At 43.9% G+C, this 20,140-nt stretch overlaps 1 protein-coding gene across 2 annotated transcripts in view; it reads right to left on the bottom strand.

Annotated features, from left to right (window-relative positions):
• The window catches only part of Rfc1 (replication factor C subunit 1), a 74,411-nt gene that overhangs the window by 43,624 nt on the left and 10,647 nt on the right, over positions 1-20,140 (bottom strand). For both annotated transcript variants that reach the window (XM_028882232.2, XM_028882231.2), the window contains exons 2-3: positions 8,472-8,600; positions 1,733-1,805 (exon numbers count right to left, since the gene is read on the bottom strand). In XM_028882232.2, the coding sequence (XP_028738065.1) occupies positions 1,733-1,805; positions 8,472-8,600 (202 nt within the window). The remainder of the gene's footprint in view (positions 1-1,732; positions 1,806-8,471; positions 8,601-20,140) is intronic.

Raw genomic sequence — 20,140 nt, forward strand, 5'->3', positions numbered from 1 at the left:
AATTATTTCCAAGAGGAAACTCAGAGAATACAGGTACACATTTCCAATTTCCTTATGATAAAACACAGTAAAATGCACTTAGCAAATATTAAGTGCTTTGAAAAATGAGTCAGACCCTGCGCTATCATGTGAAAGTTCCGACAACCTGCATGCTGTGACACACTGCGGCAGCAGCTACTGCAGAGGAGGCAGGCAAGCCCTTGAGCCTGGAGGTTCAGGCCCAGCCTGGGCAACAACGGTGGGGCCCAACTGAAATTACATATATATAAAATATTTATATAAAAATATTTAAAATATAAAATACGTTGTTTAAAGAATAAGGAACAAAATAAACCCAAAAATATTCATAATACTTCCTTGCATTATACTTCCTTGGCTACTTTTTTTTTTTTTTTTTTTTTTTTTTTTGGTGTTTCAAGACAGGGTTTCTCTGTGTAGCTTTGCGCCTTTCCTGGATCTCGCTCTGTAGCCCAGGCTGGCCTGGAACTCACAGCGATCCGCCTGCCTCTGCCTCCCGAGTGCTGGGATTAAAGGCGTGCAACACCACCGACCAGCCTTTTTTTTTTTTTTTTTGGCTACATTATTTTATATCCACTAGGCATAATGGCGCATACCTATAATTCCAGAATTTAGGAAGTGGAGGTAAGACTAGGAATTTAAAGTTGTCAATAGCTACATGGGGAATTCAAGGCCAACCTGGGCTACACAGAACCTTGACTCAAATAGGTCAGAAAAAAAAAAAAAACAGATTAAAAAAAATAATTAAGTCAGGTGTGACGTGTGTGTGTGTGTGTGTGTGTGTGTGTGTGTGTGTGTATGGTGTGCAGGCCTGCAGTCCAGCTACTTAGGAGCCTAGGCAACATCATAACACTCTGTTTCAATAAATAAACAGGGCATGGGGGTAGGGCTCAGTGGTAGAGTGTTGCCTACCAGGCAGAGGGCCTCAGTTCAATCTCTGGCATCGCAAAATAAACAAATGAATAAATAAGACATATGCACAAAAAGTCCTGTTCCTCATCTCAAAACTATATTCAAAGAAAATCCTTCAAACTGTGTTTACTTTTTCAGCAGAAATGAAATTATCAAATCTTCCTAGCATACACACAGAAAAAATCAATTTTAGATATTTGCTTTGGCGTGCGTAAGATGGTTCAGCAAATAAAGACACCTACCACCAAGCCTGAGCCCTAAATTCAATCCCCAGGAACTACACAGTGAAGAGAGAACCGACTCCTATAAGCTGTCCTCTGCCCTTTACTCGAACGCCTTGGTACACATGCCCACATACACACGAATTAATTCATTAAATGGACCCAATATCTGCTTTAACAGCAGCACTATATGGTACTTTTTTCTTTTTGTTTCTTTTTTAAAATAAATTCAACTTCTAAGAACCTGAGTTTGAAAAAAATTAATGGGAATATTTTTTAAAATATGGGCTGAAACTTCAGATCAGTGGCAAAGCAATTACCTAGTATGAGTGAGGCCCTGAATCCAATCCCTGAGCTAAATAAATAAGTAAATAAGCCACACTCAAAGTAAATCTGAGACATGCTACATATTCCATCCCTCCCTAAACAAACCTTTAACACATTCAAATATTTGGGTTCTGGTAAGTTCTTGCGCTCTCTTCACCCAGCACTTACTAATGATGTCAGATGTCAGTTTGGAAAGCACTGTTACCGGGGAAATGAAAGGCGCTGAAGCCTTTGGAGGTCCTCAGGAAAGTTACCTGAGTCGTAGATGATCCTCTTCCTCTTGTGCGGCTTGGGTTTGGAGACATCCTCTTTACTGGCGTTATTAGCCTGTGGACGGCAGGGCGCAATCAGAACAACTTAGCCCGGCGTTCTCCTTAGACTCAGGTTCGTGGCTGTCAACTGAGTTTGCCCCCATGGAGACAGACATCCGTTGATACCTAGAGCCACTGTTTATCACAACGTGGGAGACGGGTTTCTTAGAACATCTAGTACATGAGGACCTTACTAGCATCCTCCAATGCAACAGTTATCTAGCGCAAAGGTCAGAATGCTCCTGCTGCACAGGACAAGACCAGAAGTGCACAGGAGGGAAGACTCACAGGAAAGCTATGCTATTATTCAGCTACACGGTCAGCCCAGTCCACAGATAAGAAAGAGTGAAAGGATGTTGTGGTGATATTTTGTTTGTGCTCTGACAAATAAAGCTTGCCTGCAGATCAGAGGGCAGAGCTAGCCACTAGTTAACCATAGAGGCCAGGCAGTGGTGGCACACACCTTTAATACTAGCACTTGGAAGGAGGAACAGGACGTGATATGGCTGGGCGGAGAGAGGAATATAAGGCGAGTGGAGACAGGAGCTTGGCCCCTTTTTGCAGTCTGAGAAGTCACAGGTAAGAGATGACTTTGGCTAGCTCCTTCAGTTCTCTGCTCTTTCAGCATTTACCCCTGAATCTGAATCCAGGTTTGTATTATTAAGACCGATCAGAATCCGTGCTCCAGGATGTCAGACACCAAAGGGTCAAGATGTTTACTAGATCTTGAACGTCCCTGAATGCCTTGGTCTCCAAGGTGGTGCAGACCCTTTAAGAGGTAGAGCCCAGTGGAAGGCCCTAAAGGGAAAGAGAACCCTATCCCTTCCTCTACCGGTCTGTCTCTTGGCCATAAGGAGGCCATTCACTCTATTACACGCTCCCAGTGTGAGGTGCTGTTTCCTGAGCAGACCCACAGCAATGAGCCAACAACAGATCACAGACTGGAAACCTCCAGGCCAAATGACCTTTCTCTTTATAAGTAAATGATCTCAGATACTATTTGTGATAGTAATAGAAAGTGGCTAACATGCAGGACAGGTGCTTCCTAAAAATGCAAGATAGGAACAGAAATAAGAGCAGCCCGTCGCTGGCAAATGCATGCTGAAAAACTAAAGGCAAACCAAAGGTTACCTGTATTTGTAAACATCACATTTCTCACACATTCACATTTTCCCAAAATGCACAGAAAAAAAATGATCACTTAGAAGACAGAAATAGCTATGTATTCTGTCCATTAAAATAAAACTTGAAAAATATCAGAACACAACTAACTTCAAAAACTAAGACAAATGAACCATAATTTACAGTCACAACCATGAGCTGGGTCAGGAAACAGAAGAAAAGGCAGCTACAGTAACTCTGAAGACAGACACCTCGAAAGAAAGTCTCCAATTCTTCCTGCAAATCTGCCCAAACCTCCTGTGCTGTTTCTATAAAATAACTCAAGTACTTAGAGGGTCGGTGTATTAAAAGGCTAAATTAAAAGAACTAAACCAAGCCAGGCAGTGCTGGCGCAAGCTTTTTTTTTTTTTTTTTTTTTTTTTTTTTTTTTTTTTTGGTTTTTCGAGACAGGGTTTCTCTGTGTAGCTTTGTGCCTCTCCTGGAACTCACTTGGTAGCCCAGGCTGGCCTCAATCTCACAGAGATCCACCTGGCTCTGCCTCCCAAGTGCTGGGATTAAAGGCGTGCGCCACCACCGCCCAGCTGGCGGGCGCAAGCTTTTAAGCCCAGTATTTGGGAGGCAGAGGCAGGCGGATCTCCAAGTCAGAGGCCAATCTGGGCTACAGAGTGAGTTCTAGGACAGCCAGGGCTATACAAAGAAACCTGTCTCAAAAACAAACAAACAAACAAAAACCCACTAAACCAAGATTTCACCTGCTGCTCATCAAACCTGTTTCCATCAAACAGGAAAGCAAGAATTTGGAGCCTGAGTTTGGTCAAGTTAACTACATGCTAAGCCAAAAGAACCAACAATCTTTGGAGAAATATGACTGAATCCAATACAATAAACCCAAAATAGGAAAAAAGCAAGAATTTCAACCTGTGTGATTAAGTGTGTCAAGACAACAAATCATAAAGGATCCAGATACCTGATCAAACATCACTCCAATGTCTGCAAGGTGCTTCTGGATGAGTTTAATATTTAAATTAATGAAATAAAGGAGATGTCCCTCCAGGAAGTAACTGAGCTTTATCAAATTAGCTGAAACCCTGAGAAGCTAACCTTCCCTGGAATGAGAGAGAAATCTTCCTGCCTGACTTCTAGCTAGGACATCAACTTTTTCCTGCCTTTGGACTGGAATCAGACCACCACTTCTTTGGGTTTGGGGGGGGGGGGAGTTTTAGGTTTGGTTTGTTTGGTGTTTTGGGTTTTTGTGTTTTTTTCCATTTTTAATTTTTTTGAGTTTTTGGGGGATTTTTTTGTTTGGTTGGTTGGTTTTGGTTTTTCAAGACTGGTTTTCTCTGTGTAGCCCTGGCTAACCTGGAACTTGCTTTGTAGACCAGGCTAGTCTCAAACTCGAAGAGATCCTCCTGCCTCTACCACCCTAGTGCTGGGGTTAATCTCCTCCCAGCCCAGCCCAGCCCAGCCCAGCCCATCACCTTCTAGTGGCCTCTCATCTACTAGAGTAGACCCATGTGCAGCTCTTCTGGTCCTCAGGCCTTACACCTGGACTGGACCTCTACCATCAGCTCTCATGGGTCTCCACCTTACAAGCTGCAAGCCTTGTCAGCTTCTACAACCTTCTGAACCAATTCCTAGTAATAAATCTACTTATGTTCATACTATTGGTTCTGTTTTACTGAAGAGCCTGGCTAACAGAAATTTTTAATGCTAAAAAATGGAAGACTGCTATTAAAATATATATCTAAAATAAAGAAGTAACTTTAAAACTAGGTACTGAGTGAAACTGGAGAGATTCTGAGATACATACTAGAAAGAGCCCAGAATGCCATAAAGGAACTCTGAGTAAAAACTCAGTCCAGCCTGGCCGAGGCAAGTGGATCTCTGTGAGCTTGAGGCCAGCCTGGTCTACAAAGCAAGTTCCAAGACAGCCAAGGCTACAAAAAGAACTCCTCACCCAAAAACACAAAAAACACATGAGTCCAGTGAGAGCTCATGAAAAGAACAGAGCCACAGTGGAACTCTTTCATCTCAGAAGTCAGTGCATCATCATAAACAGCATGCTGGTAAGTGTTTCAAGAACTGGGAGCACAGCTCGGCAACAGGGTAGTTTACCTAACTTACACAAAGCCCTCCCTCCATTTAGTCCTCAATGTCGTCATAATAAAATTTAAAGACAGGAAAAAATGAAAGTTAAAGGCCAACCTACTGAGTTCTCTGACAGAAACAGTAATAGACTTTTGAAAACTGCAGGAAAGAATTTGGTTGGGGCTGAGCAGTGGTGGCGCACGCCTTTAATCCCAGCGCTCGGGAAACAGAGGCAGGTGGATCTCTCTGAGTCCAAGGCCAGCCTGGTCTACAGAAGGAGTTCCAGGACAGGCGCCAGGGCTACACAGAGAAACTCTGTCTTGAAAAACCAAAAATAAAAAAGAACTTTGTGCGGACCTAATGGCACAGGCTTTTCATTCCAGCACTTACAAGCAGGCATCTCTGTGAGCTGAAGGCCAGATAGTCTACAAAGGGAGTCCAAGCCGGACAGCCAGAACTACAGAATGAGACTCTGTCTCAAAAAAATAAAAAATAAAGGGGGGGGGGGGGGAGAGGGACCAAATCTGGTTGCAGGACTGGAGATGGTTCAGCAATTTAGAACACTTGATGCTCTTGCAGAGGACCCAGCCCAACTCCCAGCACCCAAATGATGGCTCACAATCACCTATAACTCCAATTCCAAGGGATCCAAAGTTCTCTTCTAGCCTCTGTGGGCACCAGGCATGCAGCAGGTGGTACACACTCATACATGCAGATAAAACACTCTTACACATAAAATATTTACATACATACAAAATAATTTTTTAGAAAAATAACTTGGTTGTATTCTAGTGCTCTATAAAAATAACAAATTTCAGTATTGAGCTAAAGAGATTCTGAAACAGAATGCTGAGGGTACAAGTTGAGTTCTGACAACTTATGGTAAAGCTGGTAAACTGAAGAAAGGTCAACTACACAAGAAAACCACAGAATCAACTAAGCCATAGGAGCTCACAGAGACTGAACCAACAACCAGGGGCCCCGCATGGGTCTGATCTAGACCCTCTGCATCTATACTATGGTTGTGTAACTGGGTCTTCCCGTGAGACCCCTAACAGTGGGACCAGTCTCTGACTCTGTCGCCGCTCTTGGGGCCCTTCTCCTCCTGCTGGGTGCCTCGCCCAGCTTAATAGGAGGGAGGTACCCAGTCTCACTGCAACTCGACAAGCCGTGTTTGGTTGCTATCCCTGGGAAGCCTGCACTCTTCTGAAGGGAAAAGGGGAAGTGGATGGGGGAGAGGGGAGGTGGGGGAGGGACTAGGAGAAGAGGAGGGAGAGGAAACTGTGGTCAGGATGTAAAATATGAGAGAGGAATAAAAAAATCCATATGCTACACCTTGGAAAACAAGAGAGAGAGAAAGGGATGAAAGAAGGGAGAGGAAGGGAGGGAGGGAAAGGGGGAAGGAAGGAAAGAATAAAGGGAGGGGAACTAAAGTACTGCTAACCAAAATTTGATGACTTGGAAAATTACTTAGACTATCCACACTGCAAAAACGAGACAGAATATTTTGAAGAAAGTTATCAAGGGCGTAGCTGAACTATCACTAAAGAGGTATTAATACATGCAGAAACTCACTGCCAACTTCAACTAAAGGAGCTAAAAACAGGACAAAACAAAGAAATCCTGCCTGACTTCTCATATTTCATAGATAGACCCATAAGGTTACTCCTAAGATATCATCAGGACTAATTTCACTTTCAAAAGACCAGACAGCCTTCACCTGGGGCCCCAAGGAGTCCCAGGGACAAGGCTGTTGCCTAGGCTTACAGGAATGCAGTAACCCAGAGGGTCTGCGAAAGAGAAGATAAAACCAAGATTATCGCTGCACCTTAAAATATAATGCCATCTCTTTGCTGGGTTTGGGACTGGCTTGAGAGCCATCATCCTTCCCTCTCTCTCCCTTAAGATGGAAATGTCTACTCTGAATCTCTGCCACTACTGTATGCAGGTTTCCGAGGTTCACAACTATGAAAGAATTTGCCTAAAAATGAATCATCCCGTCAAGCCTTATTTATCTTTGACTTAGATGAAATGTAAATGCTATCCGTCTTTAGACTTGATAGTAGAATGAATCAATGCTGGGAAGGACTGAAACAGAATGGATGTACTTTCAGTTGGCCATGGGTAAAATGTCTGGATGTTTAAGGCCCAAATTCTTATGTTGGACCTCTAGTCCTTAGTCACAGCCTTCAGAAGGTAGAGGAAGGGGCACCTCGGAGAGTTCAAGGCCAGCCTGCTCTCCATAGCCAGTTCCAGACCAGTCAGGGCTGCATAGTGAGACTCACTCTTAAAACAAACAATCTTCCAAAGTGATTAAAGTTAAATGATTTAACGAGGTGGTATGGACTCTGTCCTGATCTGACAGGATTAGCATCCTTGTAAGAACAGGGCCCAGAAGGCTCAATCTCTCCTTCCTGAGCACCCAAGAAAAGGCTGTGTGAAGACATAAGGAAGACATAAGGAAGCTGTCTGCAAACCAAGAGTCCTCACTAGAAACTACATCAGCACAGAAGTCTCATCATAGACAAACAGGCCCAGGACTCAAAGAAAGCACGGTTCTCCTGTTTAAGCCACTGGGACCATGGTATTACATTAAATCAAATTAAAGTATGACCTGCAGAATCAAGAGCAAAGGCACTTAATAGAGATATTCCTCATATACTCCAGATACTGGAATTAACAGACAAGTACTTTAAAGCAGAGTCGAACACCATCTACCCGAAGACAGGTCCCCGTGTGTCTATGAACAAGCCTGGTATTTGTTGTTGTTGTTGTTGCTTTGTTATTTGTGACCCAGGCTGACTTCAAACTCAATATACTTCTGCCTCACCCTCTTCATTTTATTTCCAGCACACGCCATGCCACCACAGCTGGCAAATTTTGATCTTAAAATGAAAAAATTCTGCCAGGTTGTTAGCGGTGCATGCCTTTAGTCCTAGCACTCAGGAGGAAGAGACAGGCAGATCTGTGAGTTCAAGACCAGCCTGGTCTATAGAGTGAGTTCCAGGACAGCCAGGGCTACACAGAGAAACCCTGTCATGAAAAACAAAACAAAACAAAGAAGCCAAGATTTTGTTTGTTTGTTTTTGTTGTTGTTGCCAGTATTAGTCTGTGCATCGTGCGCATGTCTGGTGCCCATGGAGGCCAGAGGAAGGCTTCAGATCGCCTGTAAGTGGAGTTACAAGTGGTTGTGAGCCACCGTGTGGGTGCTAGAAACTGGACCTGGGCCCTCTAGATAGTGCTCTTGACCACTGAGCCAAAATGCAAAGTTTTAACAACTAAAAGGAGAAAGGAAGGAGAAGGGAACATCAGGATCGAACACCACGCTGTACCAGCTAGACACATTAGCCTTGCTGCTTTCTCCCCGCCCCCCCCGCCCCCCCCGCACTGAAATCTCTAATTATCCCACCCTCCCAGCTGCCCGGACACCCCCCCTCCCCCGCACAGCACGAACCTGGACCTGGAAACTCACCTTGACCTCCTTTGCTCCCTTCTTCCCTTTGACAGTCCCCTCCGGAGGTTTTGCTTTCTCATTCTTCTTTACGCTCTCACTCACGGGCTTTTTTCCACTTGATATAACCCCAAAGAATTTCCGAATGTCCTAAAAACAGAAGAGGAGACACGTAAATATTAAACACATGACATTCTAATTCCAGTCACTAACAGGACAACTTTACTCAGCTGGTCTAACCCAAGTCACCTCTCCAAATCAAGGCCATCTATATTCAGCAGCATCCTTTTTATAAATAAAAGCCACATGATAAAATTACCTGAATTAAAAACAAGTTTTCTAATGTAAAGTAAATTTTTTTTTCTTTTTTTTTTGGTTTTTTTCAAGACAGGGTTTCTCTGTGTAGCTTTGCGCCTTTCCTGGAGCTCACTTGGTAGCCCAGGCTGGCCTCGAACTCACAGAGATCCGCCTGCCTCTGCCTCCCGAGTGCTGGGATTAAAGGCGTGCGCCACCACCGCCCGGCTATAAAGTAATATTAATCCTCAGAACGTAACCAAAAATGATGCAAAAATAAACAAGTAAAATTTTTGATAAAGGGGCTGAAGAGATGGCTGAGTGGTTACAGCACTTCCTGCTCTTGCAAGGACCTGGGTTCAGGTCCCATCACCCACATTAAGTGGCTCACAACCACCTGTAACAACCATCTATTTGGGGGTCTGATGCCCTCTGGTCTCTGCAGGTACTTGCATGCATGTGGGGCACAGAACCTCACACACATACACATACATAAAAGTAACAAAACAGTTTTAAAGAATTGTTTTTGAGGAGCCAGGCAGCAGAACTTGGGAGGGAAAGGCAGGTGGATCTCTGTGAGTTCGAGACCAGCCTGGCCTACAAGTTGCAGAATAGCCAGGGCTGTTAAACAGAGAAACCCTGAGGGGGGGGGGGGATTGTTTTTGACAACGAGAGCACAGTTATGAAGAAGCAGACAGCAGGTATAGTGACTGAATATGCATGCACATACAAATCCCATCATCCCAGGTGGCTGAGAAGACACAGTTCAGTGTCACCCACAGCTACAAGATTACACTTCCTCTTGAGAAGACAACGCTCACAACCCAGACCATTCTTAGAAACTAAGAACACTGAGAAGATTTTTCTCTGCGTGATTCTTTTCAAACTCTAAAAAAAACGAAAGAAGCTGGTGTCTGCTATAATATACTCTTCATTACTTGACCCTGGGTTACACTACAGAATTCAAATTAATCATACAAGGACTTTACAAGTTAGCATTAAAAGCACCCAGTTTTCTTATCCTTCACATATATATTTTTTCCTTACCTTTTTTGTTTTGTTTTTATTTTGTTTGGAGACAAGGTCTCACTACGTAACCCCGCTGTCCAGGAACTCACCATGGAAGCCAGGCTGGTCTCCAACTCCTAAGAGATGACCTGCTTCTGCCCTCACCCCCAGTACTGAGGATGCAGGTGTGCACCTCCACGCCCAGCTCCCTACCTTTCTGCAACTGAGTTCTGAAGAAACTACGTAGAGAAGAAAGTGAACAGAACAGACTTCGAGTCAAGGAGCCTTGGTCTGAATCTGTGCTCTAGTGCATTCTCCTTGTGCGATCCTGGACAGTTCACTAGCATCTCATCTGTTTTCAGGTAAGTGGAATGGAATTCATTACATCTACCCTTTATAAAGCTTCAACATGCATCTATTATCATTTTGGCTCAGCAAAAAAGCTTCTCCACTTCATTTTTGAACTATTATTCATTCACTCAAGTCACTGAAACACCCCCTTCTGTAAACTGTTTATAAACAAAGGTATAAGACTTCATATCTTCCTTTGCAGATCTCCTATTATATTAAAAAGTTCTAATTCATTAATTAAATCTAAGTTTAAAAAAATCTTGCTGCCAGGCTGGAGGCATGTGTCTGCAACCAGGTGGTAGAGGCGGGAGCATCACGAGTTCAAGACCAGCCTTGACCAGTTCAAGAAACTACACAGCAAGTTTCCGACTGGTCTGGGATACAAAATAACCAAACAAATAAACACACCAACAGGGAGCCAATGTGATGGCTCAGCAAGGAAAACCAAGTTCAGTCTCCAGGACCCATGTAAAAGGGGGAGGGGGGGACTGACACCTGAAAGTTGTCCTCTGACCTCCACGTGTGTGGCATATGTGCACCCACACACACATGTGCGCGCACGCACACACACACAATAATAATAATAATAATAATAATAATAATAATATTAAGATTCAAAAGTAAGTGACTAAAACACAGCCTATCGAATGGACACCTTGGCTCTAAAACTCAAGACATCTGTGTCAAGTGCTGAAGAATCGGACAATAAGGAAAGTCACAATCACATGTATCATTTACCAAGAACTGAGCTTGAGGCTGACTACTTTATTGCTTCTGGAGGAAATGACAGTTTCTAATCAGTGTCACTTTGTAGAATTACACAGTGATTCTTCACTCAAACAGTGGGGCTTAAGCACAAACAAAGGAAAGAAAAAGAAAAGGACAGAGATCATGCAGGTACTCCACGGAGACAGCAAAACGAGAGGTTAATAATTAGGGAACAAGTGAGGTGGCTTGGAGGGTAAAGGCGCCTGCTGTCGGCCTAAGGACCTGAGTTCGATCCCTGGAGCCTACACCAAAAGGAGTGAACCAACTCCACACTGTCCTCTGACCTCTACACCTAAACTATGGTGCACGCACGCACGCACGCACGCACGCACGACAGACAGACAGACAGACAGACACACACACACACACACACACACACACACACACACACGCACGCACGCACGCACGCGCACGCGAAGAAAAAGAAACAAAATGTAAAAACATGATCATTACAGCCCTGGTTTCACCTTGTTTTTTACACCACAGACCAAAGAAACCAAGCATTCAGCGAATGAAGCAGCTGGTAGCAGTGAGCACGGACGTACAGCAGAGTCTGCCCTGCACTCGGCACAGCTGCCCTTCTCCCTAAGGACCTTCCTTCTCTCTCCCTACTCCACCTACTCCTCAATCCCTACACCGATGGCGGCAGTATACTGTATGTATGTATATCAGTATCTCAAAATATACTAAATATATACTGTATGTATGTATATCAGTATCTCAAAATATACTAAATATATACTGTATGTATGTATATCAGTATCTATCAATATATACTAAATATATACTGTATTACGTATATCAGTATCTCAATATGTACTAAGTATATACTATATGTACATATATCAGTATCTATCGCAATATGTACTAAGTATATACTGTATGTACATATATCAGTATCTATCTCAATATATACTATATATATACTGTATGTATATATATCAGTATCAATCTCAATATATACTAAATATATACTGTATGTATATATATATATCAGTATCTATCTCAATATATACTAAATGAGCCCAATCTCAAATAAATCAACTAAAAATGTTTACAGAAAAATGAAAACGAAAGGTATCATAAACAAAAATGTCTACAATATAAATTATAAGTGGGCTTCTACAAATCAATGAAAGACAACCAAATAAAAAACTGAATAAAAGCTAATAATAGGTAAACTATAAAAAGAAATGCAATACCTACAAGACATACATATTATCTTTCCTCCCAATAATCACATTTCTTATATTTTGGGTTGTGAGCCTAGCTTTTAACAGCTGAGGCATCTCTCTGGCCCAATTATCACATTTCTAAAAGAAATGCTAGTGAATGGAAAAGCACATGCTGCTCTTGCAGAGGACCTGAGTTTGGACCCAGCAATCATCACATCTCATGGCTCACAGCTGCCTGTAGCTCTAGTTCTGGTGGCTCAAAACCCTCTTCTAACCGCCACAGGCACCTGCACTCACATGCACATACCCACACACAGATATACATACACACATATATTAAAAAAAAAAAACTTAAGAAATTATAAAGGAGAACTGGAGAGATGGCTCAGTGGTTAAGAGCATTGGTAGCTCTTCCAGAGGACCTGAGTTCAGTTCCCAGCAACCACACGGTGGCTCACAACTATCTATAGTGAGATCTGATGCTCTCTTCTGGCATGCAGGCATACATGCAGATAGAACACTCATACCAAAAAGGAAAATAAAAAATAAAACAGTATAAAGGAGCTGAGCATAGTGGCACACATCTAATTCTATCAGTAGGGAGGCAGAGGCAGGCAGATCTCTATGAGTTCAAGGCCAGCCTGGTCTACAGAGTAAGTTCCAGGCAGAAAGAAAGAAAAGATTGGGGGGGGGGGGAGAGCCGGGCAGCAGTGGTGTATGCCTTTAATCCCAGAAATTGCGGAAGCAGAGGCAGGCAGATCTCTGAGTTCTGAGTTCAAGACCAACCTAGCCTACAGAGCGAGTTCCAGAATGGCCAGGGCTACACAGAGAAACCCTGTTTCAAAAAGCCAAGAGTGGGGCTGGAGAGATGGCTCAGAGGTTAAGAGCACTGATGGCTCTTCCAGAGGTCCTGGGTTCAATTCCCAACAACCACATGGTGGCTCACAACCATCTGTAATAAATTCTGGTGCCCTCTTCTGGCCTGTAGACATACATGCAGGAAGAACTTTGTATACATAATAAATAAATAAATAAATCTTAAAGAGAAAAAAAAAAAGACCCTCTCTCAAAAAAAAAAAAAAAAAAAAAAAAAAAAGAAAAGGAAAAAGCTAAACCAAAAAAAAAAAATAAAGGAAAAAAATAAAAAAAAAAAAAAAAAAAGCCAAAAGGGGGAGAGGGATTAAAAAAGAAAGGGGGAGGAGTGGAAAAGGGGAGATGGGGGCGGGGAGGATGAAGGACACCAAGGTGGGGGAGGATGAAGGAGGGGACCAGCTAAGTATAACTCTCCTTTTTTTCTTGGTGATTATTAGTTTTAAAAAACAGGGAAATTCAAGCAATACAAAAGATTCGGGCAAAACGCACACAAAAGTTCAGTTTTAGCAGCAATAACTAAAAATAAGACAACCAAAAATAAGTAAGTTTTTCATGTATTACTTACAGCAACTGGACACAGATTTATGTCTTTTGATGAGCCTGTGAGGTAAATATTAAATAGGGCAAATAAAATTAGAACGTATCGCCACCTTAGATGAGGAAGTAGAGTGGAAACGACAAACACAAGGTCTTAACAAACTTGACACTTACTAAAACGACACTTCGACTGAGTTACTTCATTTTTCTGTCCCTTACTTTCCTCATGATGTCACTTGCCTCACAAGATCCTTCTCACAATACAGGTGGCATACCTAAAACCTCTGAAACTGAAATCTGGTCTTCCGTCTCTAAATCCCTATCCATCCTTCAACTTCATCTACCTACTCACTATTTCCATAACTCTAAGGACTGCAAAAACAGACATACCATTAGCAACCTCCCTTGACCCATTTGGTCTTATATACTTAGAGGAAGACACAGTGCCAGGGAGATAAGATGCAAAGTGAGCACCCCTTATGAGAAAAATGCCCTTGTGAAGCTACTCTGGAGACACATGAGTATATAAAGACTTAAACACAATGGTACATGAGGCCACGAGAGTACAGGAACCACCTGGCACAGGACCTCAGGGTCAACACACGAACAGGGCCTTACTATGACTAGCGGGTGCCTCGGGTGATACTCATCAAAACTGAAGCTTGGAGATACTTATATAGGTTCTACCCAGAAGGCTTGGACACTCCAGACAAGCAGGGAATGAATATTCCATGAGCACACGAGTGATTAGACCATCATGGGCTCAGACAGACTAGTTTATATACAGTGAAAATGACATTAGATTTGCTTTAACAACACTTTGGCCACAGCCTCCTCAACCAGGTCCTCTGCCTCTCACCTCTCCAAAACAGACACCCAACAAAGTCCGGAAATATGCAAGAAGACAAACAAGCCAGCTGCAGGCCTGCATGAGACGTGGAGCAGGATCTGAGAGCTCTGCAAATGCAGGGATGTACGATGCCAGGGCAAGGACTGCCTGCTGGTAACAGTTAACTGAGAAGACAGTATCGAGGAAGACACAAAGCAGAAAGCCGTCTCCAGCAGAGCCATCTAGAAACTGACAACGGAGGTGTAAGTGAACAGACAGAGAAGCTCCCCAAGAAATGAAAAGATGGCTGGCTGCGGTGGTACTCACCTTTAATCATTTCAGGGCCAGCCTGGTCTACACAGTGAGTTCTAAGACAGCCAGAGCTACATAACAGAGACCCTGTCTAAAGAAGGAAGGGAGGGAGGGAGGGAGGGAGGGAGGGAGGGAGGGAGGGAGGGAGGGAAAGGAAGATGGGCCAGGTGTGGTGGTGGTGGTGGTGGCGGCGGCGGTGGTGGTGGTGGTGGCGGCGGCGGCGGCGGCGGCGGTGGTGGTGGTGGTGGTGGTGGTGCATGCCTTTAATCCCAGGAGAGAGAGGCAAGTGGTTTTCTGTGAGTTGAAGGGCCCCCTGATCAATATAGTGAGTTCCAGGCCAGTCAGGGCTTCTTAGAGAGCTCCTATCTCAAAAGAAAGGGGGGGGGGGGGGAAGGAAGATGAAGCTAGGCACAGGAATGCATAACTGTAATCCCTAGCACTCCGAAGCTGGGCCACAGGAGGATCATGAATTCAGGGTCAGCATCAGCTATCAAAGCAATTCAAGGCTAGCTTAATCTACATCAAACATGTACACAACGCCCATAGAAATGGAAAAGGTAGAGATAAGCAGGTGAGTGAAAAGGGACGGCCATGGTAGCCCTAAATGTGATGAACTACAGAGACCACTGTCCTCTTCACAGTCACCATCAAGCTAAATCCCCACTTGGGCATTCTGTATCCTAAGAGAATCCTTGTCCTCACCACCTCACAGGTGCCTCTGCCATCTAAGGCAGAGACAGAGCCACCGAAACAGACCCTGATTCACTCACTCAGCCTTACAAGTGAGAAGGAAAGCTCACACATTTCCGAGACTCCAGGAAGCAGCAGCTGACAATCTCATCCTGGTCTGTGGTGAGGATGCTAGAACAAAAGTACAGACTTTCAAGGATGGAGGTGCTAGAGGGCTCAGGGGTTAAATGGGTGCTGCTCTTGCAGAGGACCTGATCCAATTCCAGTACTCACAACCACCTGGAACTCTAGCTCCTGGGGATCGGATACCCTCTTTGGGCCTGAACAGGCACCTGAACTCACAAACACATATCCACACTGAGATACACACTCATACATAACATAGAAATAATAAATCTAAAAACAAAAAGAGGGGGGGAGATTTAAGGGTAGGTCCAGAACACTGATGAAAGAATGAGTAAGATGTAAAGCAGTATCAAAACAGAAAAGAAAGGGTTAAAAGAGCAGCACTCACAACAGGTGTTCTGCATGGCATTTCTGGACTAATGCCCGGTGTCTGCATGGCATTTCCGGAGTAATGCCTGGTCAGTTTCCTGAAGGAGTGCCTGGAATGGCAGGAATGCCCTGCTCACAGCTCTGCAGGATCCAGAAGTGACTGTGGTCTTTGTGGATATGGCAGAGAAACAGGTAAGTATCTGAGCAACCAAAGGTATGAATCTCACCAGTACATGGCCAGTCAAATTCAGAGTAAAAGCCTATGGTCTTTTCCGGCCAAGCGTTTACTAAGAGTAACCACCTAACAGATGTCTAACAACACAAACCCGAGTCTTGGCCACCCCATCAACAGAACTGTGTTTTAATGCTAATCTTCACGCGTTGGCACCAAATGCAGCTCAAGAGTTTTACCAATAGTGTGCTAGGAGGGCATTCATTCAAATCATGTTTTTCTATTAAGAATTACACATTTTCAACTCTTTACAGTCCTGGGACTTGAACCTGAGGTCTTGCCCAGACCAGACACATATTTTACCATTAAGCTACATTCCCAGGCCATCTCTTACTCTTTATTTTGAGACAGGATTCAAAGTTGCCCAGGCTGACCTTGAACTTGTGATCCCCCTACCTTAGCCTCCCTGTGGCTGCAATTACAGCTGGTACCACCAGGGATGGCCCAACACTTTTTAAACTACAGATTTTTAAAGGGCAGACAGAGAGATAGCTCAGCACTAAAGAGCACTGGCTGCTCTTCCAGAGGACCTGGGTTCATCTCTCAGCAGCCTCATGGTGACTAACAACCAACTGTGACCCCAGGTCCAGAGGATCCAACACCCTCTCCTGGCCTCTATGGGCACTATATTCACACGGTGCACAGACATACATGCGGGTAAAAACATCCCTACATATAAAATAAAAATGTTATTAGGCAGTGCTGTACGCCCCTAATCCCAGCACTTGGGACAGGCAGATCTCTGTGAGTTCAAGTCAGCCCAGTATATACACTGAGTTCCGGGTGAGCCAAGACTACACAGTGAGACTCTATCTCAAAAAACAAACAAACAAACAAAAATAAATAATGCAAGAGGGCGTGTTAATTGCTAACCAAAATAAATATTATGTGTACTAAAACAATTTTTAGCTGGGCATGGTGGCACACACATGTGACCCCAGCACTGGGGAAGCTAAAGCAGAGGACTACCAAGTTCAAAGCCAGCCAGGGCTACACAACAGTACCAGGCCACCAAGGGCTAGACAACGAGACCCTGTCTCAACCCTCCACCAGGAAGTCCTTAACTGGGGTTTTTGCTAAGATTTTACTTGCTGCTTTTTGTTTTAAGAAAATGTAGGCGGTGGTGGCGCACGCCTTTAATCCCAGCACTTGGGAGGCCAAGCTAGGCGGATCTCTGTGAGTTCCAGGCCAGCCTGGTCTACAGAGCGAGATCCAGGACAGGCACCAAAGCTACACAGAGAAACCCTGTCAAAAATTTAAGAAAGAAAGGAAGAAAGAAGGGAGGGAGGGAGAGAGGGAGGAAGGGGGAGAGGGAGAGGGAGAGGGAGAGGGAGAGGGAGAGGGAGAGAGAGAGAGAGAGAGAGAGAGAGAGAGAGAGAGAGAAAGAGAGAGAGAGAGAGAAAGAAAGAAAGAGAAAGAGAGAAAGAGAGAAAGAGAGAAAGAGAGAAAGAGAGAAAGAGAGAAAGAGAGGAAAGAAAGAAAGAAAGAAAGAAAGAAAGAAAGAAAGAAAGAAAGAAAGAAAGAAAGAAAGAAAGAAAGAAAGAAAGAAAGAAAGAAAGAAAGAAAGAAAGGAAACGTAACGTAAGAAGAGGCCCGGGAGACAGTTCAGCTGTGAAAGCGCATGCTATGTTCAAATCCTCACCCCACATAAAAAGCCAGGCATGACTGCACACATCTGTAACCCCGCACTGCGATGGGGACACAGACAAGAAGACTGCTGGGGCGGGCTAGCTCGGGGTTCAAAGACCCTATCTCAAAAGAACAGGATGGAGAGCGACAGAGCAGGACCCAGGTGTTTTCCTGGGGACTCCTCATGTGCTGGGACACACACACACACACACACACACACACACACACTCACTCCTTAAGGTATTAAATTAGCACTGTGTATTATTCTGAACTAAATTACTAAAATTCACCTTCTATATTAGATCTATATTCTCATGTCATGTTGTATTACAATATTGTGGCTATAAAAGACAAAAACTACTTTCACTTTTAGTAGGCCATTTCCTCTTCCTTCCAAATTGGGTTTTGGCCAAACAAACTACTTGTTTCAGAAATCAAAACCATCACCACCCCCGACTGACATTGCTGATGCAGCAAGTCTAGCACCTGCCTCGAGCTCTTCCCTGAGAAAGCTATCGTGAGTCAACAATCTTGGAGTTTTTCAAAAGTTCCAGAGGGTTCGGTGGGGGTGACTGTACAACAGTACAGGGAAGAGCCTGTGGCAGGTTCCAGGGAAGAAGCCGACGGTCCTCACTGACGGCTTCATTCCCTCAGGTTACCACTCAACTTCTAACAGCCTTCGACGGACAGGAGCAATGCTCAGTGCTCAGAAGAAACAAGACAGGAAGCAGGCCAGCGCTCGGGAGGCAGAGGCAGGCCGATCTCTGAGTTCAAGGCCAGCCTGGGCTACAGAGCAAGTTCCAGGACAGCCAGGACTACACAGAGAAACTCTGCCCCCCCCCACCCCCCAAAAAAAGAAAGAAAACAGTCAAGAAAAACCAAACCCCATGCTCTCACAGAGCTTGCATTGGTCTCGCTGCTCTTCAGTCCGTCTTCAGAGAACAACAATTGAGCCTGGAGAAGCCAGCCCAGCCGGGAAGGGAAGTGGGGCCCTGTCCCTGTTGCTGTCCCTTGAGTCTACAGACGGTCTTCCTGACAGGCTCTTCTGACAACGGAAATCTTAACTGTGTCAAGAGGACACAATAGTCTCTCAATTAAACACTCAGCATACAAGTTTTCAGGTTCCTGACCCAAAATTACAAATGGACCAAACTGAGCACAACACTGAAAATATTATCTAATTGAGGTCTGAAACAATAAGGTTTCTTTTCACAGCTGCTCAGCTGGGATAACTAAAGTGTCTGAGGCTGACTGTGCCTGATGAAGTGCTTTATTCCAGAATGCTGACATTTTCACCACAGCTAACATACTGACTGAAGTTCTCATTCATCCTGAGGTTAATATTCCACAACTGATTTCTAACCCCCCCCCAAAAAAAAAAATCTAATTTCAACTACCTACATGACCACATAACTTAAGTTCAAACCCAAAACAGAACTAAAATGTAATGCAATAAAACACCACACTTCTCTGGGCTGCCTTACTGTCATGAAGAGAACTAAAACAAACAAACCAAGATAGTCAGTCACCTGAAATTGCCTATGGAGACCAGGCTGGCCCCAGACTCAGGAGGATCCATCCACCTGCCTCTGCCTTCTGAATGCTGAGATTAAAGGTGTGAACTACCACCACTGCTCACTCGTGAAATGTCTTAATAACTTAGACACATCATGAACAAAAGGATGGAAAAATATTAATAATTCGGTTTACTTGATGTGTATGAGTGTTTTGCCTGCATGTATGTGTGTGTACCACATAAGTGCCTGGTGCCTATGGAAATCAGAAGAGGCAGGCCTCAGGTCTCCTAGAAATAGTCACAGATGGTTGTGAGCCACTATATGGGTGCTGGGAACCGAACTGTGTCCTTTGCGAGAGTAGCAAGTGTTCTTAACCACTGAGCCATCTTGCTTGTCCCTAGAACAGTGATTCTCAACCTGCTGCAACCTTTTAATACAGTTCCTCACGTTACAGTAACCCCCAACCATAAAATTATTTTCGTCGCTACCGCATAAGTGTAATTTTGCTACTGTTATGAATCGCAATGTAAATATCTGTGTTTCCTGGGGGTCTTAGGCGACCCCTGTGAAAGTCATTCAATCCCCCCCAAGGGGTCGTGACCCACAGGTTGAGAACCATTGCCCTAGACAATGTCACCATCTTTTACCTTCTTGGGGTTTTTTTTAAAAAAAAAAAAAAAAAAAAAAAAAAACTGGAATTACAAAGCTTATTCACACCTCAAATATTTCTGGGAAAAAGTACCATCTGCCAAAAACTACAGAGAACTTAACTTCTCTGTCCCTGTGGTTTCTATCCCCACAGAGACTGTCAGTAACAAGCAGCCCGTTTAGTAAACTATGTGATTGCCAAAGAAACAAAACGTGTGGTCTTTGACTACCACACACTAATCATTTTTAAACATTCATAAACCTCAGAAGTTATATTTTCTCCAGAAATATTCAAAACCAAACATGCACACAAACTCTGAATACAGATCTGA

Source organism: Peromyscus leucopus, chromosome 10 (genome assembly GCF_004664715.2).
Source record: "Peromyscus leucopus breed LL Stock chromosome 10, UCI_PerLeu_2.1, whole genome shotgun sequence".
NCBI classification, from domain to species: domain Eukaryota; kingdom Metazoa; phylum Chordata; class Mammalia; order Rodentia; family Cricetidae; genus Peromyscus; species Peromyscus leucopus.